The sequence below is a fragment of the Trematomus bernacchii genome, unplaced genomic scaffold, assembly GCF_902827165.1.
Source record: "Trematomus bernacchii unplaced genomic scaffold, fTreBer1.1, whole genome shotgun sequence".
NCBI classification, from domain to species: domain Eukaryota; kingdom Metazoa; phylum Chordata; class Actinopteri; order Perciformes; family Nototheniidae; genus Trematomus; species Trematomus bernacchii.
The window spans coordinates 4,856,751-4,884,573 of NW_022987609.1; the positions used below are offsets into that span (position 1 = coordinate 4,856,751).

Genomic DNA, 27,823 nt, shown 5'->3' on the forward strand with positions numbered 1-27,823 from the left:
ATTCCTTCTAAAATATGCAGATGGCTCAAATATGAACAAATGATATTTGTTTCAGAGGACGAAAACATGTTGAATGAATTATATAATGAAATAATTACTCTACATAGATATATATATATATATATATATATATATACTGTATCTATACATTATAGTATTGGCGTGTTTTTTTTCCCCTCAGAACTTTAGATATAGGCTGATGTGGAAATCCTTTAAGTTTCTAAGATACAAAACAAGGATATTCTAGGCAAAGATCTTATCATGAATACGTTTAAATTAAACTAAACAATTCACAGTATTTGGATGGAAAATGCTCGTCAAAAAAGCAATATCGGCATCGAAAAGGTCTGTGTGTGGAAAAGGTGTATGGTTCATTTCAAAAGGATGCACGGACACATAAAAGACTGTGATCGAGGAAATCATTTACCATGTGTGTTATATAAAACGCAGCAAGCAAACAGAATGCGCTTTTCTTGTCTATAGTTTCTGCTAAAGTTAAGGTTATCCCTGTCACCTGTTATATTTGTTGTGAGCATTCAATCTTTTGTTTAGAGTAAACTGCCAGAGCATTTACAAACTGAAAACGAGTTTTTTGAGTGTGTGTGCAAATACATGTATTATTCAGTTTTAATTTGGGTGGATTGAATGTAAACACATTCACCAAAAGGTAACTCAAAATACCGCATTTATTTGCAATGCAATTTGGCTTGAAAAACAGCTAGAAAACAACATTCCTTCAAACTTGTATAACTGTGGGTTAGGATACTAGGGTAGGAAAGGCAGAGACAAGCCCGAATATGAGTGCTGACTACGGACCCCTAGGGTTGCTGATATCAGTAATAAAAAAAAGAAGCAAAAAGAGTTGAACCGAGCAAAATACCACTTTGAAACCCATACAAATAGTCCGGTAGTGCATTGATAATGAGGATATAAAAAGCGAGCATGCAGCCTGGCGTACATTACAGACAGAACCAAGTGCTCCTGCCTAGAAATTCCCATATGGAAAATTCAGTGGGAATGAACACCGCCGGTCCTCAGAGATGTAGCTGCCGTGGAGTGTAATGTGTAAGGAGGAACATCATCGCTCCCAAAGGAACGCAGGAGTAGATCTGTGGTATTCGCAATTTCCATCTGTACCTATAATTCTGCGTGTACACCCTGTTTTATAAGAGCTGAGCAGGTATCTCTAATCATTCGCTCTGCCCAATTAAGAATCACATACAGCATCTGCTCATCGGTAGCACCAGAGCGGCTTCACCCTCAGAACTGGAAAACACGCTGCAACTGAATGATCAGAGTGGTACATGAGAAAAAAAGGAGGTTGCTTTTTGTGTAGACGCTGTATAATCATAAAGCAATTTAAAATAAGCAAGACACTGTAGTCTAGCTTTTAGCAGGGCCTCATTTTCGTAATCTTTCACTAAAAGGCTCAAGACGAGCAAGAAAAGGTCGTAAATATTGAAGCCCACTCACAAATAAAATCTCAATGGATGCAAACTCAGATGCAGCATGGCTGAGTAGAAACCGGCAGACAGCAGTAGCAGCCGATACATATGGCAAAACTGTCTGCACAGATTATTCAGAATTCAATGCTGCTCCCTGGCACACACCTCTATGACACCATTGAGACACAGCTGAACTGGGATATGTCTCAAGTATGGTGAGGAGTTTTCTCAGTTATACATCTTCTGTAGGAGGATATGTCTACACAATCTGCCAGCAGGCACTTGGGATGAACATATACAGTTTAGAAGATTTGAATAATGTAATAAAATCCTCACTTGGTGTAATCGTTGCACAATCTTCTACACTGGTCATCGCACAACATGTTTTTGTGCAAACTCTCTCTGCCTGAAGTATGCAAAAAATCACCTCTGTTCAGTATGCTGTGCACATGGAAAGGTGACACAACGGCAACATGCATTTTTCCTATGAAATGCCAGTCTTGTATTTTTCAGCTAACAACCCCCCAGGCAACAGAGCCAGCTAGCCTGTGTAAACCCTGCAGGACTAACAAGGTGTTAACTTAATCCCTTAACCTTACATGGACGCCTCTGAAATCAGGTTACTGCTGAAACTGGGGTTTGATTACTAATGTGCAAACAAACCTGCTGAATGTGAAAAAGACACATCTCTATTATGAAGACCCCTTCATAAAAGCCTAATCTATATTCAGACGATATGTTCCCAGCAGACAGAATCCTACTGGACACAATCTGTACAACGTTGTTTTGTAAACATGATTTAAAAAAGCTTTTATATTCAAAAGTATGATTTACATTTTGAATAGTTTTACAAAAACATTTCTTTACCTGTATTACTGACTAGCACAAAAAGCTAACAAATTGCAATTTATACCCTGAATTAAATTTGGGAAAGTAGTTCCTACAATGCTTTGGAGCAAACTAGAAACTATAAACCCAGTTTCGAGGCGTATACTAACATTTGTTTACATGTTTGCAATTTGGCACCGTTTACAGTAGCCTAGATGCCGAATTAGCCATTAGCGACTCCTGTTGGTAAACGTGGATGCAAATGTGCCTACTATCACTGGATTACTTTCATACTAAAATTGTATTTTAAAAATACAATTTTAAAAAGTGGCGATTCTCAAGCTAGTTCTGGAGCTACAGTCAGCGTTACGTTTCTATACTTTCTTAGCAAGTTTATGGATATTCGGTGGATACTGATATACTCGAAAAGCTACAGTAAATCTTTATCATGTGGGCATGTGTGTTCAGATTTAACGGACGGGTTATGACTACGTTTTTAGTCGGAGTAAAGTTCCATATGTTACCGCTGACCGCAGTAATCGCGGACGCTGATGTTTTTGAAATACCTCGCATCCTCCATGATCTGTGTGCCACTTCCACTGCTAAACCCTCAGGTGCTCACCGCGTTGATAAACGGTCCAAATCGACGGGAATATTGAAAAAAAATCGCCATTGTTTTCATAACAGCAACGTGCACCTGTCCCTTCCACTTTACGCAGCCTCACGTATCCCTCCGCCAAACTCTCCTAAAAGATTTAACACATTTAAAATGTACCGTAATTTGCTGACTTTCTTTGTCAACTATATAGCCTATTCATAGTGTCTTATTTATAAGACATTGCTTCATGAAATTGAGCCTAATCATACAGACAAGTCAACCAAGTTTCAATGTTTTAGGCTAAACTGTGGAATTGTTTGACCGTAATAATAAAGTAATAAGTAATACAAATAAAAAGCTGTCTAGCTCTCTTTCATATGAGAGAAGTGAAAAGCAGATTCTGATTTAAAAATACAGGAATAAGAAAGAGCAGACAGATGTTCTAGTTTTATGTATTTGTCCTTAATTTATGCAGGCAGACTTTATGATTTATGATTACTTAATTTAAGATGTTTTGCTTTCCTCTAGAAATGATTTGTTGTATCTGTAATGCAATACTGATATGTATTTCTTAACTAAATGTTTTGATAATGTTTTATATCTGATGATTATTGGGATAATGCAATGAATTGCAATGATTTAGTCGCAGGCGATTCAAATGATTCACAGCCGAATATTTATTATAATGACAGGCCTATTTAGTGATCTTCGCTGCAACATAAATATTAAGATTGGCTAATCTGCATTTTTATATTGAAACCTATGTAATTTTATAATGTCCGAATTAAAGCAACTTTTCTCTTCTGAGATGCTTTCCTGGTGTTTGTAGCATCACCAGTTAAATGGACAAAGCACTTAGTGTAGCATTTATTTGAGGTTTAATGTTGCCGTGACATATTCATTATTTATTCAAGACAGGCTGGTGTGGATGTTCATTTTGCTGCTAAATTAACATTAAACTATGCAGAGGAAAAAAGCAAAGATGGCAAACCAGGAAACTGTCCAGCCTGTTGACTCATATCGCCAACACATGGTCCATATACAGTGGAGGCGTTTTAACAGCCTATAGTACATTAACATTAGATTATACACATTAGTTTGTAGTGCTGCATTTACGCTTTTATCTATCTCAGAATAACGCCTGCGTGTATTTTCTTGAAGAACGGGCAAACTACTGTCATGTTTCAAGCAGTGCACGCTGCTTTGTGCTGTTAAATAAACCATGTGTTTTAGATGTGGCACTTGTTTTTTTTAGATGTTCAGAGTTGGCCTTCTCTAATCTGGGAGTCCTTGTCTAATTTGAGAGGGGCATGTTTTTACACGAGAACGTTCCTGGCGAGGCTCTCAAAGCACACAAAAGGTGAACTCAACATCTCAACTCTTTGTTGAGTGCTGAGGTTTCTTTTCCACAGCATCACGCTCTCATAACTCTAAACGCTTTTGTTCTTTCAGCTGCTATTTATCTACACTAATAGTATTTCAGCTGCTGCATGTCTACTGTTCCCTCCACCGGGCATTTCCACAGATTTGAAGCAGGAACTGTGAGTCTTCCAACAAAGTATTGCTTACTAATTAAAGATATGTCCACTGTGGCATGAAAATCCACATATACTGTGGACTGTGCTATAGCTGAGGAAAACAACCCACAGGGGGAAAAGCTTGGATGCCAGATTTGGAATAGCTTTACAGAATATAGACGAGCTCTTACTAATCAAATTGCCTGATTTGATCGGTGATTAAACAACAAATTACCGACTGAAATCTGGCTTTGAAAATGTAAATGTATCCTTGTTTTTACCGGGAGCTGATCAAACCCTGAAATGAACTCCACTTCTTTGCATTTTCTGGACTCCCCCTGTTAGGTTTCATATTTATTTTGGAGTAGAAAGAGCAAGCTTAATGACTGCTTGTACATTAGCCAAGAAAACTACTATTTGGTTGTAAAACTCTAAAGTGCAACACAGGCTGATATCAGAGCTTGTTATAGAGAGGATGTGCTGAGCTGGGCTGGCACACTGGAGCCAATTACATTCTACATGTTGATGAGCGAGCTCACATACAAAAGGATAAACTGGGCGAGGATTTCTGTTCAAAACCGAGGCTATAGGTCTGCAGCTTTCATGTTGCCTTTACTGTACATTCCTGTGCAGCCTGTGCCCCTTCATAATTCACATCCCCCTCCGTCAAATGCGTATAATAATAATTTCTGTCTGCTGATGTTTGGATTATCACTGAACCTGGCTGCTAAGCAAACACTTTGGCCAAATGTAAGGGTATCTGTCATGCTAGCTTGCTTCTGCCCCACCCTAGAGACGAGCGCGAGGGTCATGAGACTGGAAAGGCTGACAAAAACAAATCTTTAATCAATATCCGAGCCCTGAACGCAAAACCCTCTCTCTTCCGTCTCTGTCTCACAGCGCTCTGGGAGTGACAGTTTTTCTTTTTAATCTGTGCCCACATTGTGGAGAAATTGCAAGCTAATGTTTTGGCTATAGATCATTCAACAAATCGCTGCTGGCGGTGCATATCCAAAGTAACCGTTTGAATGCAAACATTTTCCACAACAGCTCAGTGGCTAATATGGCTTAAGGATGTGAGGAGCAGTGAAACAGTATATGCTCTCTAGTAGCTATACCTGAAACACCAGGGCGGTGGATCACAGAAGAACAAGCAGTCCTGTGGATAAACATTTGGCTCTCATCTCCGTCCAGCAAGAAGAAGTGCTGTGAAACTGAATTAGGCCTATGGCAATGTCTCTTATCATTAGGTTGGATGACAGCCATCCACTGGGCTGGACTGAAAAAGGCCCCTTAGAGTTAGCTCCAAAATTAGCCCAGTCAGCTAAATAAGCTTAGCTCAGACATAATTCATCAACTGGGGAGAGACATTTTAAGATACCATAATAAAAAAAAAACATCCCTAATCTGCGGCACATACACTGTAGCCAAGCAATACGTTATAACAGTGAATGATACTGTGTGTAATGATGAGTAAATTAGTGTAAAAAATAAACTTTTTAACATGCATTGAAATCATACCAAATCTGACCCATCACTTTAACATCATGATGTATTTTGTAAGGTTTATTTGTAAGGTTTATTTGTCAACATGGAATCATTTTAAGGATAAAATAAGCTCTATTGTTTCACCTGGTGAGGCACCCTTGTAAACTAAGAAGCAACAGATATTTTTGATGATATAATCCCTGGATCATATTGACATGTCATGCAGTCACAGTGAAAGACAGACACAGTCAAACATCACTTTAAATCATTATACATCACTAGCAGGGGATTTGAAAGAAACAGTTTCTACAGTCTGTGAAATGCGTGGATATGGTGAGAAATATGAAAAATATCTACATTCAAACAGTCCACATGTAGTGTGTGGGTTGTGACATGCACTTAGTATAATAACCAGATCTATGAGAGGCGAGATGTCAGACCAGTTCATGACATGAGTGATTTACAGCTTATACCAGAGGTGCAGTGACAGGTTAACATGGTGAAAGCAGTTACAAGGTGATGGCAGATGAATGAAAAAAAAATCTAGACAAGAAAGGAAGGATGTGGTCAGACGTGAAGCGGAGATGGAGTCAGGCAGACAAGGTGCAGTGGTCAACTGATGACATGCTGTCAATTAAAAGCGATCAATCAGGTTGTGAGGTGTGAAAGAAGAAGAAGGAAAGGGGGGTTTAACCTGCAGGAGACTATTGCCATGGCATTTACAGTAATGGGATATTCTCCCTGCAGACTTCAGATCAGGACACTTTCCTGTGATTCAGCTCAGCCCTAAAATGTGTGATTTATCATTTGCAGCCATGACTTCCAGGCTCATTTAAAATAGGCAAAGTTAATCGTAAAAAAAAATCAAATTAACTTCATTTAGTTTTGAACATATGGAAAACATAACGTTCCTCTTTGTTACTGTGAATTATATTCGATTTGACAAAATATAAAATAGCCCTGAAATCAAGAGGCTTAAAACGTCGCAGGACTGCAATAACTTGCATTGAATTTCTACACTATTTATTTGATAATGTATCTACTAGTGAAGAGAGCACTTGATTAGACTGAAGTCTTTACGGAACTACTTGTGGGAGATTCTGAGCCGGGCTTTACTACAACACAGGACCATTTAGGCAGTGTCAGATTTCCCTGGCAGTAATCAAATGATTGGCCCACAGTCCAGGGGCCGAGCTCCCCCCCCCCCCCCCGCCTGATGGCTCCTGATTGAGAGCGAAGTATGTAGACTTAAAATAGCCATGTGGTCGTGTGGGACTGGAAACCAATTATCGTTATCATTTGCCCTATGGTCTGTTCGATAACACTCTTACAGTACAGACAGTGAATTTACAAATCGCCCACACGCAAATAAAACTGAACTTGTGTTGCTATGATACAACTAAACTACAACAAGGAGGCATTACATGGCTTCTAGCTATAGTATGTAGGATTGACCTGCAACACACACAACAGCTGTTTGTCAAATAAAACAAATGTGTTTTTTCTCCTCCCAGTGAAATAGGAGAGATTTTGACACCATTTCTTGTGCATTTGTGCACAATATACTTCATAATTTACAATCACATTGTTAACGTTCCCTCAATCCTGCGTGCACTGTGGCTCAATTTGGTTATAATAGTCCAGTTTATTATAGTAAAATAAGGGAAGACTGTCAAAAAGTCACAACAAAAAAAAGCGTAGGCCTATTACTGGAAGTTCAACAAACATGCACACACGGTTAACTGCCTGCAACAAACTGAAAATGACTCTTTATGTGTTTTCAGCCCTCTCCAAGCCCACCCATCCATAAAAATCCCATCTCAAGGAGAGCAGAGGTGAGGTCTCTCTCTTTCTCTCACTCACTCCCCCTCTCTGCTGCTCTTGTTCTCTTCCACTTTCTCCCTCTTGCTTACACATGCACACAAACAAAGCCCTTCTTTCTGTATCATAACAACTCCCACAATTACTCAGACGATTACTCAGATCAATGGTTTACCTGCCTGCTTGAGCTGCTGTATTCTGCTACAGAGTGTCCTGGTGAGGCAGGGGAAAAGAAGAAAAACCCTGGGCTGCACGCATTAAACAGGGTGTTTGACATGGGTACCGGGTAGTGTAATACCACGCAATAACATGGGGGGAAAGAGCAAGACCGGCAAAATGTGTTGTCAGTCACAGCTGTCACACTTGAGGGGGTAACGTAAAAGTCTATCAACTATGTTCCTGTTACACTCTGCATCATAGATCTGCACCTGGCAGAAAACCTGTCTTTTAAAAAAACATTTGGTGCAAAAGAGCTCTTCCTGCAACACATGTAGAGTCTAACAAGGGGTTGTGGCGGATTTCAGACTCTATTTAGAAATGACAATACATGAGCACACTTAATTACCCCACTCTAGTCTAGATTTAGTCTTCCAGCAGCGTGGAGACTGGTGTATTTATTAACAATGATGGGGCTCCTTTTATGCTGAGAGGCAATCTGCTTCACAGAAGACAGTTTTCCAATGTGTAAAGACAAAAGGCTAAGTTCTAGACACATTTCTAAAGAGGAATGAATGGAAATCCCGCTCAAATAAAATCAAGACTTTGGCCTATATTCCTGACTGATTTATTTGTGTTGTGGCAGAAAATATCACTTGTACACAGACTTGTAAGTGCTCTGAAGCAATTCCCACAGAAGCTGGTTTTTATAAGTCGTAAAAACCTCAGCTGTGATGTTGTGTTGTCTTTGTTCCGTGCCCCTAGTCTACAGTTCTCATAGATCACATGTAATGAGAGGCAGACCAAACACTAATCCAAGCAAACAATTAAACGATACAGCAATGCATAAATATTTTTTTGTCAGGCACTATTTGATCTAGCAAGATTTATTTAAGTCATACTTCTCGGTCGGGTCGTTTTTTTTCCTCTATCAAGTGCAGGTTTAAGAGAAGCAGGGGGGAAAAAAAGGCAAGTACACGGCCATAATTGATGGCTCAAAGTGTAAGCTTTCTCTCTGAGGGTCTGCTCAGGTCCTGATCCCCTGGCCTCAACCTGAAACAATCACTCTTAGTTAACGACAACACTTCAGCTATTGACAGCGTGATCCCGTAAAGCAGACACTTCAATCAACAGAGCAGCCGGAGGAGGTGTTGTGTTGGAGGGGGAAAGGGGGGGGGGGGGGGGGGGCGGGGGGGGGTGTCATGGGGACGGATGAAATCAAGAAGTAAATAAATGAATCAATGAATGAATAATAGATTGGCCAGCTAGTGGCTCTTTGGAGCAGCAAATGCAGTATTAATAACTGACTCTTACTGTTCGTCTCTGTGTCATCACTGATACTCTTAGGTGGACCATGGCCAGCATAACACACTGCTGATCTGTACATTCGATCCGGATTACGAACTTTCTTCAGTCCTTCAGGAGGCAAAGAGAAAAGTAGAGGAAAATCGAGGAAAAGAAGCATTCTCCCAGCCTTTGATAACTGAGCAAACTCCCCATGCAAACATTATCAACAGACACTACACAGTATATTGAAATACATTTCAAACACACAAGAGCTGTTGGGTTAGTCGTTCTGGTAATAATATTGATTGCAAATCACAGTGAATGTGTCTGTTGTCATTTAAAACAGTGAGATAATCCATTGAATGAACATTTTTTGGTACCGTTTTGAGAAGTGCCACTGTTACGCTGACCTGGTTTGATACGGGTCACTAACGCTCCTTATTGTATCAGTGCTAAACTTGAGGAATCAATACAATCAATCAGTGGATGCCGTGCAGAGCCGTCAGTAAAAGTCTATTACAGGCAGCATTACAAGTGATCCGTCTCAGAAACCACAGACCGGACCTGCGTGCCATCCATCCTCACCTCACTGATTCAATTCAACGTCTGGAGGAAAATAATGTAGCGCCTGATTCAACACAAGCTGGGAGAGCGAATCGTCTGACATCACGATGAGGTTAAATTCATCCTTCTTTAGAAAACAGCGGCGAAATATTTATACCAGTGCTGCACAGGCACTTTTGTAACTTAATGGCTGACTGCGTGCTTACTTGATGTTTTGCTGCTGCTTCCCCCTGAACTTTGAGTGAAAAGATAACATCATGAAACTCTTTTTTTTAACTGCACCCGCTCGGAAATCAAAGTGAAATATGACTTCCAGCTTTGCTGAGGCAACAGGCCTAATCCTCCTCCTTTTCTTCTTAAAAGAAAAGTTTTCAGAGTGTTTCAGTTGTCCTAAAAGTTAATTTCCCTTGGATTCACAAAAGCAAGTTTTACGTGTCAATAAACTATCCCATCATTGGTCTTGCATTTATGTGATTTTAAAATAATGTTATGTAATGTTTTACAGACCAAAACTGTCCGTATCAAGATTCAACTTCAGAGGTTAAAAGCATCAATATTTAACTTTAGCACAGTGTTTATTTTTTATGATGAATCCCAACACCACAGAAGTGTTAGCAGTGGAGCCTGTGTTTACTAAAGTGCTTGTTCTGTTTCTACAAAATTGGCCTTTAAACAGCAATATTTTTACGACTACACTCTAGTAGATTCATAAAACCATTGGCTGTACTTTCCTCCAGAGCAGTCTGAGTGTGAGATATCAAGTGTGTCTTTTCAGTGCCCTCCAGGCCTTGTACTTAAAGTAACGGACCCACAGTGCTTTTCATGAGTGTGAAAAGCAAAAAAAACACCCTCAAGGGTCCTGACAATCATTTAGGCTGGAGAGGAATACCCCAGGATGTAAACATTACATTAGTGGGTGAGACTGGGTTGTGGCCCTTGGGTTTAACACAAGATGTAACCCTCAGTTGTTATGGGCCATCAGAAGACCTGCCAAACGTCTGAGAGAGTTCAGATCTGCGTGCATACCACAAGGACAAAAGGTTACGGAAACACCGTTTAGCTCTCTACGCGGCTATACCCGACATCCAGGGACATGTCATGTTAAAACTGTCATAGTGATGTATTTTTAAACAGCATGCTCTACATTCATGAATTAAGAAAATGGGATGCATGAGTAAAAGACCCAGCATGACAGCTGTGTGTAAAAGCTTTAAGGGCCACGTTTGCATGAGGCGACATCACATTTATGTCAAGGTATGAAGCACTCTCTGTTTCTATGCTGCTCCTCCTCCTTTTTCCACTGACCGGCCTCACAGGAGCACTGAAAATAACTTCACCTGCTCAGCAATGGGACTTTCAAGCCAGGGTTTTTCAGTGAGAGCTCCCTGTGTTGGAGAGCCGTCGAGATGAACAACTGGAGCCTATTTGTTAAGTTCAGCTCAGTAGATGAATGCATTAGGACTATACGCCACAGTGAAGACATTACTATCATAAAGCCAGATGTCTTTATTTTTTGTCATAGCCACAGACAGAGTCCTCATATAGTTAGGTGTGTTTTTGTAGCTCAATAGCACCCCCTGGTGGGACTCTGTTTGGTGGTTGGCACACTGACATCCAAACAACTGAGTTCAGCCTTTTATCGTTTACCCTCATATAGACAGAGGCAATTTGTTTACTCCTATTTTAAACATAAAAGTGGTTCTACTTCAAAAAGACTTCACTTTGAAGGTTATTGACACCAAACTCTGAAGGAGGTCTATTTACTTTGGAAGCCTGCAACACTACTTATGAACAGCTCAGAAACAGCTGCACCTATAAGGAGTCTTTTTTTTCCTCGCACTCAAATTATGCAAACACTTTTCAAGTGCAGGATGAGTCTTTCGCTCCACTTCAAGTTAATTCAAAAATATATATATAAATACCCCAAGTTTAGGACATACTGTTTTAATGACATATCATTATACTCAATTCTGTCAATCAAAAAACTTAAGTTAAACAGTTATAAGTATGATGACCATAACAAAAAAAGAACATAAACATGAACAGGACATTTGAATTAAACATGCACAAAATCTGGACAGTTTTTAGTCATTTCAATACAAATCTGGCAAATGCATTTTAAGGTTGATTTATGTTTTTTTATCATCTAAGAATGACAGCCCTTAACTCGTTCCAGTTTAAATACTAAGCAGTAACAAGCTGAAAACTACTGCCTTTAGCATTGATGCAATACATCTTTTATATTTTCATATAAGCTTAATTACTCACCAAAAAATTCCATTGGCCTCTCTGAATGAGAACAGATCGCTTATGCATATGTTTTGCTATAAAATATCCCATAAAGAGGAAATAATTAAGTCGAGTGAATTTAGTGTTAAGTCAGTGAGCCGTATGAAATAGGCTGAGGGAGAAAGTCATCATTTTGTCCCTATGTGTAAAGTAGTGTAATGAGCAGCTGCTGGAAACCCTACTCTCCATCCTCCTGCTTCCTCTGTGTGATGGCATTTCATTTCAAGTGCGATAGGGCATTGCGAGCGGAGCGGGCATTACAACGTTGTGAAGCCCGTGTCTCGAACCAAATATAGGCCAAGTAGTAGTCTATAATTGGCATTTGGACAAAAATAAATATCCGCTTATGTAAAAAAAAAAAAAAATACATCACTTCTGACTCGCATATACACTATTCGCTGAATGCCAGCGCTTCAAGGAAGAACTGAACGAGCCTCTCTAAGACGGAGGAATTTAAAACACAAAAACATTATAAAAGAGATGTTCAAATGATCATTACAATGCATTCAAAACATCCTGCACATAAGGATTGAAGAAAAGAGCCGTGTTGACAGATAAACTGACAGAAGCAAGCCGCTTTTTTAAAGCTGGGTAATAAGGGAAGAAGTTAGTCGATGCCAATGACATGTTGTCATTAACTTAGCATTGTTGTTAACAACTTGAATTTGCTCGCCTTTAGACAAGAATTGCGAGCAAAATAAACGCGTTACTTTTACCACGCGGACTGTTTGTCCCCGTGGCGTGCTTTAAATGTGGGCTACGATGGGAATAGTAGCTGGCTAGAATGCAAGCTAATATTAGCTGGCTAGGTGATGTCTCCACGTTTTAGCTGCCTTTTCGGAGGAAAACAGCGGAGACGTTTTCTACACAAAAATTCTCCACTTGTCCTCGCGTCTGTGACATCTTCCGCACAGAGTTGCAACTGTTCTAAAATCACACAGCGGTCATACTAGTAAATTAATCCCATTATATTTCTCTTACCTTCCGGCTTGTTTTCGGCAGCCATTTCCCCTTCACGCGCAACATCCTCCTCCTCCTCACGACCGTGGGTACCACGCGCGTGCACGGCGAGGACAGCACGAGGAGGGACCGGAGCAGCAGCGGCGAGTCGGTCCGTCCGAGCAGAACTTACTATTGGCTGCGAGAGGAGACTGACAGAGAGGATACACAGCTCCCCTCACCTTCACACACCACAGCCTGCTTCTGTTTTTTTACAGGGAATTTAAAACAGCTCAGAGGCGCTGCATGACGCTCCTCTTAAAAGAAGGGGACGCAGTGGTGTAAAGTAACTAAGTACATTTACTCAAGTACTTAAGTACAATTTTGAGGGGCTTGTACTTTACTTGAGTATTTCAATTGTTTGCTTCTTTGTTCTTTTACTCTACTTAAATTGAGAAGTACATATTGTACTTACATGCTTTTGTATACATTTAGTTACTTTGCAGATTTGGATTAATGATGTGAAATATAATCAACCCTTAAATATGACTAGTTACACCTGGAGCTACCCAGTAGTCAAAACATATGATATATATGACACTGAAATGGGCCAATCTGCATAATGAGTACTTTTACTTTTGTTAATTTAACTATATTTTGATTAATACTTTTCTACTTTAACTTGAGTAACATTTGATTGCAAGACTTTTACTTGTAACAGAGTATCCCTACACTCTGGTACTTTTACTTCTCCCACCTCTAAGGGGACGTGTTATTATATTAAAAATAAAAGAATTAAGGCTCAGTAGGTGACGCTGCATGTTTTAATTTAAACTAATTCGACTGTAAATACCAAATGTTTGTCTTTGAGCCGTCCCTCTAAAGTTGTTTTACACTGAATAAACAATTTTACTCCTGAGTGACAGAAAACTTTTAGATTAGTCTGTTGATATTAGGCTAATTAGACGACTAACTGTTTAATGGCCTTCATTAAGTTTGTTTTTAATGTAAGCTTTCCTCGGAGCTGCTGATCTAAACTGATAATTGAGGTCTTCACCACTGATAACAAGAAAACTCTCTGCGGATACAACATTTGCATATTTTATCCTGTTAATCATCCATAACAGCAAATACATTTTAAGATTGTCTTGTTTTTTTATTTAATGTTAATTGTTGTACATTGAATCAAATCAGTAGCCTATGACATGTGATTATTGGGTAGTCTTGGGAACATAGCATAATACAAACTACCAAAACAACACTGCAAACTTATCAAACAGTACTGATTGTCTGCACTGTCTATCAATCAAGTGTCCAGATGTCAGTCTACATTTGAAAGCCTGGGGACGAGTTTGTTCCCTATTATCCATGTCAAACTGATTTCATACTGCCGTACAATGATGCTGAATGCTGCAGGCAATACTAGAAGATGTGGATCCGACCATAAGAAAACAATATAACATAAATACTTTAGGTACTGGGGGGTCGATGTGATGCACAGATGTGAAGAACAACTGCTTACATTTACTTTAATTCTGCTCACTATGCCATTAAGGTTTCTAACTTCCATCAGTATGGCGCAGTAGCATATAGGCTTGACAATAGTATGGCTACGTTAAATGACCACAGGCAATCTAATTACACATCATTGTGCTTAATAGGCTGTGCTGTTGGCACTCGCGTCAACTACAGTACTTAAGGACAGCCTTCACCCTGCATTAACAGGCTGGTGGCCGTCAGTGCTGAAACGCAGTGTTTAGTTTGAGCTGGTGGTGCTGAAAGGACAGCTCCTCTGCTGCCTGCTGCTCGTGCCCCTTTGTATACAGTCGATGGCTTTGTTGTTGTTGCACAGAAAGTAATAATGAACTAATGAAAGACTAATGCAGTTTAGTCACCCCTAGCCTAAATTGTTCCTAGGTGGATAGAATGCAGATAACATTGTTTTAAAGTTAGATATAACGTTATATGTATAGTAAGTATATTCAATATTAATTGTATTGCATTAAATATGTATGCCTGTATTCAAATTAGTGTTTTTCTTAATACAAAATTACATGACATTGTTAAATTGTCAGCTGCAGAGTAAAACAATAATATATTACACTTTATTGGGAATTTATTATACACTCTTTGGGGGTTGTGAGGAAAAACCAACCCTACTTTTTTTACTTTGCAACAAATCTTATGTGTATTTCGCCACAATTCCTCATAAAATCTCCAGTAACGATGAATAAAAGATCATTTTAAACTTTAAAGTGTAAAGCACAAGTTGAAAAAAATCATGAACAAGCATGTAAACAAAGCTGCTGTGTTGTTATTCATCCGCAACACAAGGGGGCGATAGAGTGCGCACAGAAGGCTTTAACCGACCTGAATGCCACGAAGAAGAGATGACCGGGTGTAAACATGGCGTCTTCCTTGGACGATGATGAGATCCTCAACGATGATTACTATTCCCTGCTAAATGTCAGAAGAGAGGTAAAATATGCAGCAGTGATCTGGTTTGATGTGTGTGCAGGTGCATGTTGAAGCAATTCTATACACTGTATCCGGCTGATATTGAGCAGTTTCGTGTACAATCACATGTATCGTTAGCTAGGTGGCTAGCTTGTGACCCTCGACATTGATTTCTATGCTGTGACTCCTCGGCTTGATACTTTGCAAGACACCCAACAGGTTGTGAGGTTAAGACTTTTCCAGCAGGGGCTGTGTGTTGATAAAGTTAGGCAGAGGATGGCGCGTTACTGCGGGGATCTGGGCGCTAAAGATAATACAATGACAGTTATTTTCAGTTTCATAATTAACTCATGGACAGTGCTAACTAAAGTTAGCTAATGCTACAACTTCAGGGTTTCAGCATGACTTATTTACAGCTGATCAGATTGCAATGGAAATATCTGTCTGGGAATCAAATGCTTTCTGTCTGTCAATCTGTATTAGTAAAGAAGAGAACATTATGTTCAAATGCAAGCAGTGGTGGATGTAACTAAGTACATTTACTCGAGTAATGTTACTGTAACTCACAAAGTCCAGTTTTGAGATATTTGTACTTCAGTGTTTCCATTTTATGCTACTTGATACTTATTTTTACTTTAAAGTTAAGTAATGTTTACTTGTAACAGTCTTTTTAAACTGTGGTATTAATGGATTCACCAAAGTGAACAAACTGAATAATTCGTCCACAACTTTATGCAAGTGGACATTTTCAACACAAAATATATTTTGGCACAAAAACATGCTGTTCCAGATTGACTATGTTAAAAGATAACTCGTATATTTCCTTGTTAAGATGATGAGCATGAATAACAAAAATATATGAAAAAAGTTTGCAAAACAAACTTTTCTTAAAAAATAAATGAGACATTTTCTCAACACATCTTAATAAAAGTGTATAAGAAAATAAAACATAATAATAGAGAACATTACATAACAAGCTAATTTGATGACTATTGGGGCTATACCTGAGGCCTGTACTACGAAGCCGGATTTTCCTAACCTGGATATGTTTGAGTTAGCCGGTTGGCCCAATCCAAAACATACGCGCTCTGGCTAAACTGTACTACGACGCTGGTTATCAAGTGGATCGCTCAAGCCAGCCGTGTCCTATCTAGTTAGGTGCACGTTCACATGAAAGGGGTGGTATTTGGAGCATTCGACCAATCACAAGCGTACTGACAGCGCAGCGTCATACTTCCTGAATGAAAAGTGAACTTTAATATTAGTCAAATATGAAGAAGTTAAACTTTAAACATCCATGACTTAAACACTTTATCCAGGATAAAAGCCACATAGCTGCACCTGCAAGGTGAATACAGCTGGTAAAAGAAAAAGCGTTTGAATGCGTACATTAACAGGTTTATGATATCACTGCCCCGTCCAAGACACGATCTGACTTTAATTACATTTGACTCGAGTGTTTCGTCAACTTAATGTGTTGCTTAAAAGAATACTTCTGCATACAGTATGTGACACTGTGAGTGTTGCACGGCCAGATACGGCTCAAGAAGCTGACTCAAATAAGGAAATATATGATACATTATGATGTGATATGATATGAATGATAATGGGACACATCGACGTCTGCACTCACAGTGCCGGGGACTGTACTTAATGTTACTCTGATCCGGTTACTTATGTCGTGGCAGATATTTAAGTAAGCTTTCTTAACGCTAATGTTATAATAGTCAGATTGCTCTGAAGGAGGGGATATTCTATTAATGTTCACGTTCACACAGTCAGTTGATTTTGGCCGGCCGTCTTTCCTGCAACGGCAGTTTTTCTGTATTTCCTCTATCCTGTAATATGAATTGATCGCTTTAAACTCCGCACACGGAGCTCTGATTGGTCAGCAGGCGGTGCTTTCACTGAGTTGATCTCTTAGCCTGCAACCTAACCTCCTCCCGAGGAGGTTAGCCGCTCAGCATAAGTTACCATGGAGATCTAGCCCGCTAAAAAGAGAACCAGCGTCGTAGGACCGGAAAGCCCGAGTTTTCCCTGAAGTCAGCCGGCTAAGCGAAAATCCGGCTTCGTAGTACAGGCCTCTGTTCTACTATAGTGTATCCAACAACAATATTAGTAAAACCAGAATTTAAACAGCTGTTTTCTGCTCGGGATGTTCTGTTACCTAAACCCTGCATAGTACAACAGTTCATTTTCATTTCATATAAGTCTTGGATGATTTGTAAGTAAAAGTGAAAGTAGTGGAGTTAAGCTGTAGCAACATCCTGCTGTGTGTTTTGTATGTTGTTGCTCGAGTTTACCAACAAGTTTCTCTTTCACATTTATGTGTTTTAATCTTGTGCCTCAGGCGACACAGGACGAGCTGAAGGCGGCATACAGGCGATTATGCATGCTGTATCACCCAGACAAACACAGGGACCCTGAACTAAAGCGTCAGGCAGAACAACTTTTTAACGTCGTACATGAAGCTTATGAAGGTAAGAAAAGCTTTTCAGATAAAGCAAATGACGTTCATTATGTTATGGTACTATTCTGAGGGTTAATAACATTGGTGGTTATCCATGTCTTTTCAGTGCTTCGTGAACCACAGGCACGAGCCATCTATGATATCTATGGCAAGAGAGGACTTGATGTTGATGGATGGGAGGTAAGTCATTTAGTGGCTGTAGTGGACAGTAATTCCTAAAGAATGACATACAGTTAGAAACAATAGCCCTTACCATTATTTATTAAGCTCAAAACATACAATGTTCTGAATTTCACAAGCATGGTTATTAACCTGTTAAGCCTTTTTTCTTTTTCACGAAACTGTGTCTCAGGGCTTCTTAACATTTAACAACCTATTAATGTGTCATACCCACTTAACGGGAAGAAACTCAGCTAACTGACGATATTAACCATTTTTACAGAAACAAAACACAACTCTAACGCCGAGCGTCTGAATTAGCACTAAGCGAAAGTGTGCTAAAGCACTTGGCACAGAACTCACGGTAGAAATATTTTATACTTCATCGGATCTGCACAAACAATATATCATATGAAAGCTGAGATTCCACAGATTCCAATGGTGTAAGTATCATCACTCCACGACCAAAACTCGTGGCAGCGAAGGCGAAACCAGACAACACACAACTTAGCTTTACAGGGTCAAAATGGCAAATACGTCTTACCTTAGCTGTTCTTCTGATCAAAAGTTGTGTTCAATGGCATTAATGCTGAAGGTTAATCCAATGTGTTTGTGTCACTTTGAAATGATTACTGATAATCCATCATCATATTTATGTCAAAAACTGACTTTTCATATAGAGTGTATGAGAGCTACAACCCAGCTTCCGGTTTTGGGCTTGCTGGCTGCGCATCACTCATTCACCAATGCGTAATGTTTAGATGGATTTAGGAACTTCCCCTCGATTCTATTGGCTCTAACGGTTCAAAACAGGTGTCAGTCACCAAAATCGACCGATGGGTTCCAGAGATATGGCAAATGCACCCAAATGACCCCAGAAGTGGGTTTTTTTTTCTAGACCTCTCTAAAAAATGTCAAATGTCACTTGTTTTGCATCAATCTTGATACAGGGTACTTATTATATGTTAGAGTTTGGATTCCTAAAGTCTACTATCCCATCATTCAAGGGTGGTTTTCACTATAAGTAATGTTTTATTTTTGGACGGAAACTATAATTTACATTTTCTTTACTATGTTCAATCTGAATTTACTTTAAAATAAAAACATCTATATTGATTCTGACTTTTCTACATTCAACTCACAGGTTTATCATTGCTTTGAGAAAAAAGATGATTAATTTACCCCTTTTAGAAGTGAAGTTATAGTCATTTGTTCTGGGAATGTCATTTTCGAGCCTGAGACCTGAAAAACAGGCTTGGGGCTTAACTGGTTAAGCCTGTATTTTAACCACAAAAACATTCTGTCCAATATGACATTCCCTCATTAAACTTTCTTAAATTAGTTCTTGTTCTGTGTTTGCTTTAACTATAGCTGCTTGATAGTACAAAACATGACACACAGAATATATGGGAGTATGTAATCCTGGTGAAATTCCTACTGTAATTCTTTATCCGCACCATGTGAGGCAGACATTTGCTTTCAAATCGTATCTCCCTACTCCAGGTGGTGGAAAGGAAAAGAACCCCTGCAGAGATACGAGAGGAGTATGAGCGTCTTCAGAAAGAGCGAGAGGAGAGGAGGCTTCAGCAAAGGACCAACCCAAAGGCATGTGCACAGGGAAACCTCACATCAAATTGACTGTATTGAAAAGAGTCATTAGGCATCTGGTGCATATTTATGTAAATCATTCATTAAAGCAGCGTTTTTTTCTCCTGAATTTGTTATTTGCAGGGAACCATTAGTGTCGGCATTGATGCCACGGACGTCTTCGACCAGTACGAGGAAGACTATGAGGAAGTGGGCACAGGGGGAGTCCCACATATTGAAATCAACAAGATGCACATATCACAATCTATAGAGGTGGGTTTTCAAGTGGCATTTGTTTTGTAATGAAAGAGTTGTAGCACAATTACATTTACCATAAGACTTACTGTTTTTGTCTCTTTGTCACTGCAGGCTCCTCTCACTACAAAAGACACAGCTGTTCTGTCTGGCTCCTTGTCAACCCACAATGGAAACGGAGGTGGCACCATTAACCTGGCCTTAAGAAGAGTCACCTCCACCAAGGGATGGGGAGAGGTATGCTGCATTTTTCTCAAGGAACCACACACACCTTTTTTTATATAGACTTTAAATGGCACACTTTCTTCCTGTCACTCCTGTCTGCCTTTGTGGTACAACATGCATTGACATTTTAAGATAAGGAAAAGATGAAACCTTACCTGCTGAGTGTCTGTTCACAGGTCGAGCTTGGTGCTGGAGACACCCATGGACCTCTTTTAGCGATGAAGATTTTCCGGAACTTGACGCCTCGATTGTATGTGTTGAACTGCAAGACAAAATCAATTAGAAGAACGTATTTGTAACAAGAAAATTAACAATTCAGTGACCTTTTTTGTTTTACCTCAGCTTCGTGACCGGTCAGTGTGGGCTCCAGTTGTCCTCCCGAGGCGTGCGTCCTGGGTTTACCACGATGCTGGCGCGTCACCTGGACAAGAACACTATGGGATACCTGCAGTGGCGCTGGGGCGTGCAGTCCTCTATGAACACCAGCATCGTCAGGGACACCAAGAGCACCCATTTCACCTTCGCTATGCAGGTAAGCAGCCTTCTGGAATAATAGTGATTATTGTTGCCAGGACACCATTCAATCAACAGCTGCTTGTGTCAGAGTTATCATTTGCTTTTATTCTCTCTGCAGCTTGGCGTTCCTCACACTTTTATGATGATGAGCTACCAGTACAAGTTCCAGGATGAGGACCAGACAAAGATTAAGGGCTCAATAAAGTAAGTTATCAAAGAGCAGTATGAGTTCATATTAACGTGGAAATATACAACATTTTCCCCTTTGTTTACAAGTGGTATTATTGTTGGCACCACTGTCGCAAAAGCCAACAGGATCACAGCTTACTGTTAACACCAATTTAGCAAACTATTTACACCACAAGGGAAGAAGCAAGAAAATAAATGAAATTGTATTTTAATTAATTCCCCTTAACGACTCTCCTCTTGCATTGTGCGCAGACAGTCTATCCCTTACTCCAACCGACACAACCCAAAGGCTCAGAATGAGAGTATGCTTTCATCTGGCATTTAACAACTACTTTTGTATCTAGTGCTAGGTTTATCATTTAGAAAACATTTGGCGAAACTGTAAAGGCCAATCTGTGCTAACTGTGTATTTTAGTTTTTACAGCGTTGTAGCCTGTATACCCATTGGCAAGCAGAATTGAACAGTGAAAGCAAGGCCTGTAGGGAACTAATCTATACGCTGATAGTGTCATTATTCTAAAGCTATTACACTATTTCCTAATGTTAAGGTAATTAAAGCATAAAACATGTATAATTGCCACTTTAAAACCCCTATTATGGGTCCAATTTGTTTTGCAAAGCAAATGCATGACTTTCCAAATATACACAGTTAGAAGTTTATGTGCAAGAACTGACAGCTTGAATTTTGACTGCGTTCAGAGATATAGAGAGTGATTTTGTCTTTGTGTCACAGATCAGGTTTCTTTGGGACGGTGATCGAGTACGGTGCCGAGAGGAAGATCAGTCGACACAGCGTCCTCGGGGCCACCGTCAGCGTGGGAGTGCCCCAAGGTGTCTCCCTCAAGATCAAGTAAGTGAAACTTCTGCTCCAGTTTCCTGTTTGAGTGTTTTCCTCACACTGCTGTTTCCATGTCACCCATGAAGGCAGGACATCATGAAAGCCAGTCCAATACATTGTCTACAGATTGTTACTGCCCTAGCTGTGCATATTTAAGCATGTAAACACAGGATTGCACCCACAGAAATGCTATTTGGTCTTAGGATTCAAGTTTCATAGTTTAAGTAAGGTCTCCTTTTTGACAATAATCTTAAATCTGACGAACAATTGGCAGCCGATTCTCACTGTCCTATCTAACCTATTGTAAAGCACATCATTTCCCTTTATCACTGACATTTGTATGCATAAAATCCTCCTAATACACTGCCCCTTCTTCTTGGGAAAATGTGCTGAAGGACCTATAATTATCAGCTGAAGTTCAGGTCCATTTTACAGGACAGAGAAAAGGCAATCATGGTCAATGTGATTGCTGTTGAATCTTTGGTTGAAATAGTTTTTGCCTGCTTTATGCATTATAACGATTTATAAGATTGCATATTAACGGGATATTGTATGCATGCAGCTGAGACAATATCGTTGAATGTGACCTTTTTGTTCTGCTATTTTCTGATAGAGATTCCTACAAATATCACATGGAGTGACCAATTCAGCAGCCAGTTAGAGGCCATCCTCATTTGAATAATGAAACAAACTCTTTATCTGCAGGCTAAACAGAGCCAGCCAGACGTATCTCTTCCCTATCCACCTGACTGACCAACTCCTGCCAAGTGCTGTATTTTACGCCACAGTTGGACCACTGGTTTTCTACCTCGCCATCCAGCAGCTCATTATTCGGCCCTACGTGCGGTCCCAGAAGGAACAGTAAGAGACCTTTCTCTTTACGTTGGCCGTTTCATGCTAGACATGTTATTGGAAATAGCACCACATGTATTAATATAGTCCGATTTTATGAGCTCTTTTCATTTCTCCATTTATCTTTCCCCTCACCAGAGACTTGGAGATCAAGCAGGAGAGCTCGGCCTCTAATATAGCGAAGAAGAAACAGGAGGCAGAGTCTGCTGTGAGTATTTTACAGGCCTACGGTAACATTCCTACATAGTGGTTAAAGAGCAACTTGCAGGGTTTTTTTTTTAAACTACAGTTATGCTTAACCTTGCCTGAAAATTACAATTAAAAAAGTGAATGCAGGATTTGATATGTTTTACGAGACATAAGGGCAGGAATTCAGAGGGAAAGGAGCCGTTTTGAGCTCTGCTACTAAAAACTTTTTTTAACGTCACATGGGGGAGCAACTTTCTCGGACTCCTTCTCTGCCCAATTCACGGTAGTAGTTGGTTTGAGTGGTTGTGATTTAGTGAGCTGGTAATGTTTCGGTAATTTTACATTGCATTTCACCATTTTTAATCATGGTGAGCTATTGTGTTTGTGCAGGTTGCACAAACTCCAGCCTGTCAGGACATCAACATAGTCCTATGGACTACATAGGACATAGTAGTCCACAGTTTCCCTAACAGGAAAAGGGCCGGAGCTAGCTTTCGTTCCTGGGTGCGTTGTGCGAGGTGCATCCACCTCCCTGCAGCACATACTCTCAACAGCTGAGGCCATGGGCTGGCATTTCCCACACAAGCACCTATCAAACAAACGTTTATCAGGAAACTGTATTACATCTCTCTCCCCCCCTTCGCTGCTCTCCCCCCCCCCCCCCCCCCCCCCCCCCCCCCCCCCGCTCCTCTCCTCTCTCTCTCTCCCCTCCGGTACACAGCACCGTAAGACGTAGTGTGGAGTTGCATTAGGTAACGCGAGATACGGCTGATTCTTGCGCATTAGTTTCTGTTATGGATCAGTATCAACAGTCCTGCCAGTAACGGTACTATATTATCAATACTACTTTAGTTATAGCCTGATATATGATAGCTAACTTTACAATGTTGTGATGTGACCAACGTTAGCTAACATTAACTGTAGCTAACGCCGGTCACTCATCAAGACAGCTGCCCAACTGGTTCTCCTCACACCACAGCTCCATTTCTCTCCGGTGGCCGTTATTTCTTCTAATCCTTGGCTGCTCCTGGTCTCTTGGCCGCCTAGCAGGCTCATAATTATAAGGTCGTGGTCCGTCATATGCATACGAATATACATTTTCAACCTCTTCTGTGTCAAAACTAGCATTGTGAACCATGTTTATTCATACGTTAGACCGGCCGCTCTCCCTGATGTGACGTCACACGCGGGAGGTCTTTTTTTATGCGGAAGAAAAAATGTCTTGCAAAAACGACGCCAGATGTCACTGTAGTGTTTATTTCTGTATATTTTTTTGAAAATCTAGTGTATACATCATTTTCCTACACATTTATTCACTGGGGTCTCTAACCTGCAAGTTGCTCTTTAAGTATTAGATAACTAATAAGATTCTGTTATTGTGGGTGACTGTCCCACACCAGTCAGATGAAGAGGCTGAGTTGGGATTAGATACAATTCAAAGTCTTAGTGAAATTCATTAGTATAATCCATTTAATGGGAAATCTCACTGTTTGTCTCCTTCCCTTCCTCTCTGTCTTTTCCTCCGTACAGATCATGCTCATGCAGGAGTCTGTGCGCAGGATTATTGAAACCGAGGAGTCCAAAATGGGTAAGATCAGTAATATTTAAAGGATAAGCTTATGCTGTGAATAATGTTTTTTAAGCAGGTTGTCAAACTATTTGATCATCTCACATTGTAAACTGTTTTTAATACGTTGAAAATGTTGATTCCTGGTTCTATATTGCTTTATTTAAAGTGTAACTCCTAATATTTTACTTGTATAAACAAGCCTAGTCTGCTTTTAGCATAACTATCACTGCTCGTATTATTTCCCGCTATGGTTCGCATGGCAAAACTTATAAACTAAAGTAGAATAATTGCTTTTACTGGTCTTCTTGAGCAGTTCACTGAAATCTAAAGTGACTGTTTACCTGTCAAAGGCAAGACAAGTGTGTGGGCCGTTCTATTGAAGTATGACTTATTTTACACTGAATTCATCCATTTTGTGGAGAGCTTTTAACACAGGGTATTAAACTGTTAATAAAGGAAATAGACTTTAGTAGATTTTGTAAAGACCCTCCTGTTTCTGTTTGACTAGTGATAATTGCTTCTTTTTTGTTGGCTTTTGAAAAGAACACTAACAAAAAAAACCTGTGTAGAAAGTATCATTTTCACCTTGGGGAGTTTGGCAAGTGATAATTGTCTTATGACACCTGTCACTGTAGAGGTTGCTTTAATTTTAGTATCATCAGAGGTCCCCTAGACCGTGCCCTTGTAAAGTAACAGTTAATTGCAGGGTGTGTGTGTGTGTGTCTGTGTGTCGCTGTGTAATGACTGACACACAGCTCCTCTTTAATATTCACTGGACCACACTCTATGAAATGGTTAGGGTATTTTTTATGCAGCTCGCAATTAAAATTAATTGTGCTGTCTTTTTAGTTGTATACTCACAAAGATAATTGTAACAAACAAGCCTTAAAAAATGACACTGGCTTTGTTATTAAATATGTGGCTAAAATTGCTGGCATGCAATATTTAAATGAGTCTATTGGGAAAGTTGGGATTTGTGTTGGACTTTTACTTTCAGTGCATTAAAAAAGCTGTTAATGTTTCCTTATCCTATATCCTTGGATATTTTTAAATGCACTCTTTAAAGGTGGGGTAGGTAAGTTTGAGATACCGGCTCAAGATACACTTTTTGTTATATTCCATGGAATGCTCTTAACATCCCGATAGCAATGAATATCTTAAGTGCTTTGACAATAAATCCATACAAAAATGTCATCTGTGGAAGCCGTAATACTGTAAAAAGTACGACCAATCATTTTAGCCGGCCCGGCTAAAATAACTGGATGGCCTACCTGCCTGTCAGCCTTCCATCTGTGCACAAACTTATCTCGTGTCCTCATTGGTCATGTGCGCGTTCGTGTGTGTTGGAGGAGGGGCTCTGTAAGGAAGTGGCAGATTTTTTCCGGCTGTGTATTTTCAAATTCTTGCGCACTCGAGCTGGTTTCTCCAAAATTACCTACCCCACCTTTAAAAGGTCCCATATTGAGAAAAGTGAGATTTATATGTATTGTTTTGATTAAAAAGCAGGTTTAGGTGCTGCGTAAATATTGTGAAAATATCATAACACTCAGAGAAATGCCAAAAGCCTTTATCAAGAAACTGCTTTCAAACAACTGCGTTCAGATACCGGGTAAAAACTAAGGTGGCCGACAGGTGCTAACGCACTACAGCGGCCCAAAACACTTCCATTAGCAGAAGCGCGCTGCACATTCATAACTATGCAAATAGAAAAATAGAAATGTGCCAAAACACATGCAAAAAAAAGAAAAACCTCTTTACCAACTTGACGAAACATGCACAGGGTTTACTCAGAGTGCTGCATAAACTAAACGCTGCAAATACGAAAAAGCTGCAAGAAGCTAAAAACACAACAAAAAAGGGGACTAAAGGTGATGCACACAGCTGGGAATGGAGCGCTTGTTGACGTTAACTGTCACAAAGGCCAACTGTCAAATAAGCATAACGTTCCCCTTTAAATGTTACCAAGTAGACCATTTTGGTGACCATAACACGCTAATAAATGACTTTAATCAACACTATCCTTGATGCTGTTGCTTCATTAAATCAGGTCTCATCATCCTCAACGCCTGGTACGGCAAGTTTGTGACGGACAACAGCCGAAAACACGAGAGGGCAAAGGTCATCGATGTGAGTGTGCCACTGCAGTGTCTGGTGAAAGACTCTAAACTCATCCTCACTGAAACCACAAAGGTAAGATTTACAAACTCTAAGAATGTATTCAAAACCTAATTTCTCCACAGATTCCTTCCAGCGTGATGATTCAGACTATTCATGACCTAATTGTGTCTTTGCAGTCAGGACTCCCTGGTTTCTACGACCCCTGTGTGGGGGAGGAGAAGAGCCTGAAGGTGCTGTATCAGTTCCGCGGAGTCATGCATCAAGTCCTGTCAGGAGACACGGAACCACTCAGGATACCAAAGCAATGTAAGACAGAATGCACTCTACAGCACAGTGACTCTCTAGAATGGGGATTATGTCACGTTTTTTTGCCCCAGTCAAAGTAATATTTAACTTCTTCAGTGAAGGTTTAAAGATTAAGAAGGTAGTCTTGAACTCTCTTACCGGCAACTGTTTCAATTCTTACTGTTAGACGGATTTACCCTTTGTAGATGTTTGTGATGCAACATATTTCAAGTATTGTATTTTAACTGAGAGATCCGCTGATTTATCTTACCTGTCACCTCCGCGCCATCAGCGTTGTGTCTGACGTCTTTGTTTCTTCCTCTGTACAGCTCACAGGATTGACGCAGACACATAGGCGCTCCTCGGCCGACCAAAAAGACTCATCTCTCAGCTGTTTGACAGAAGATGGATACAACTGTTTTAGATACAACATGGATTGAGGTCCTTGTTACTCAGAAAACGTGCATTTACCTTCTTGTCTTTATATTAATTTAAATATGCAGAGCGGAGTAAAAACATCACAGACTGGAGTGATCATAATTCAGGATCTATGGACAGGGTCGTGGCCTGCTAGAAAGTCTAATGTGACACCCCAATCAATGGCTACCATATTAAGTCCCGGGTCTTTTAGCCTTCTTGGTATCCATTTATTTTTGGTATGGCTTGTCTTTTATGATTGAGTTCTATGTACTGTAATGTACACAAACTGCAGTGCCTATCTGAATGACGACATGAATGCACCTCTGTTTATTTGCCATATTATTAAAATAAGTCTCTCTAATGTTGCTTTACCATTTTGGAGCTTTTTTTTTTTTCAAAAACAGAAAAGGTTTATTTTAGTTTGTTGTGTTTGTTATTATTGGTTTAACCCAGTTTAGAGAAGAGTTGCTTGTATGTCAGTGTTTTGGGGGAAATGTGTGATTTTGAAAGACAATATAATTGTTAAAAGTAATAAGGCACTATATGTCTATTGGCATGGGAAAAGTGCATTTAAAAAGGTTTAGATTGGCAAGTGTATTTACTTAAATGTTAAATGAATTCATGGTTCAACATCTCCCTATGATCCTTTTCTGGATCTGAGTGAATTGTTTATGCATTTTTCTTCCTTGACTTGTTTGCCAGTTTGTGTGCCATAAATAGAAAGGAGAGGATTAACTGAAACAACTGCAAGACCTAAGATT

General features: G+C 39.9%; 2 protein-coding genes across 3 annotated transcripts in view; one reads left to right on the forward strand and one right to left on the reverse strand.

The window, feature by feature from the left end:
- Window positions 1-13,080, reverse strand: part of camta1a (calmodulin binding transcription activator 1a) — a 281,808-nt gene extending 268,728 nt beyond the window's left edge. For both annotated transcript variants that reach the window (XM_034131745.1, XM_034131746.1), the window contains exons 1-2: window positions 12,975-13,080; window positions 9,168-9,269 (exon numbers count right to left, since the gene is read on the reverse strand). In XM_034131745.1, the coding sequence (XP_033987636.1) occupies window positions 9,168-9,269; window positions 12,975-12,999 (127 nt within the window). In that variant the 5' untranslated portion in view covers window positions 13,000-13,080. The remainder of the gene's footprint in view (window positions 1-9,167; window positions 9,270-12,974) is intronic.
- Window positions 13,081-15,301: 2,221 nt separating this feature from the next.
- Window positions 15,302-27,433, forward strand: dnajc11a (DnaJ (Hsp40) homolog, subfamily C, member 11a). The gene is made up of 16 exons (XM_034131909.1): window positions 15,302-15,410; window positions 17,740-17,869; window positions 17,966-18,039; window positions 19,522-19,623; window positions 19,750-19,878; window positions 19,975-20,097; window positions 20,262-20,335; window positions 20,428-20,617; window positions 20,720-20,805; window positions 21,524-21,640; window positions 22,334-22,489; window positions 22,619-22,688; window positions 24,200-24,257; window positions 26,287-26,429; window positions 26,534-26,663; window positions 26,972-27,433. Exons 1-16 carry the CDS (start codon window positions 15,339-15,341, stop codon window positions 26,995-26,997), a joined length of 1,680 nt encoding a protein of 559 aa, XP_033987800.1. The 5' UTR covers window positions 15,302-15,338; the 3' UTR covers window positions 26,998-27,433.
- The last annotated feature ends 390 nt before the right edge of the window (window positions 27,434-27,823 follow it).

Coding starts and splice junctions, on each gene's coding strand:
- dnajc11a (XM_034131909.1), top strand. CDS start 15,339: ATGGCGTCTTCCTTGGACGATGATGAGATCCTCAACGATGATTACTAT. Junction 19,624..19,749: donor AGCAAAGGACCAACCCAAAG/GCATGTGCACAG, acceptor TGTTATTTGCAG/GGAACCATTAGTGTCGGCAT. Junction 24,258..26,286: donor AACCGAGGAGTCCAAAATGG/GTAAGATCAGTA, acceptor TCATTAAATCAG/GTCTCATCATCCTCAACGCC.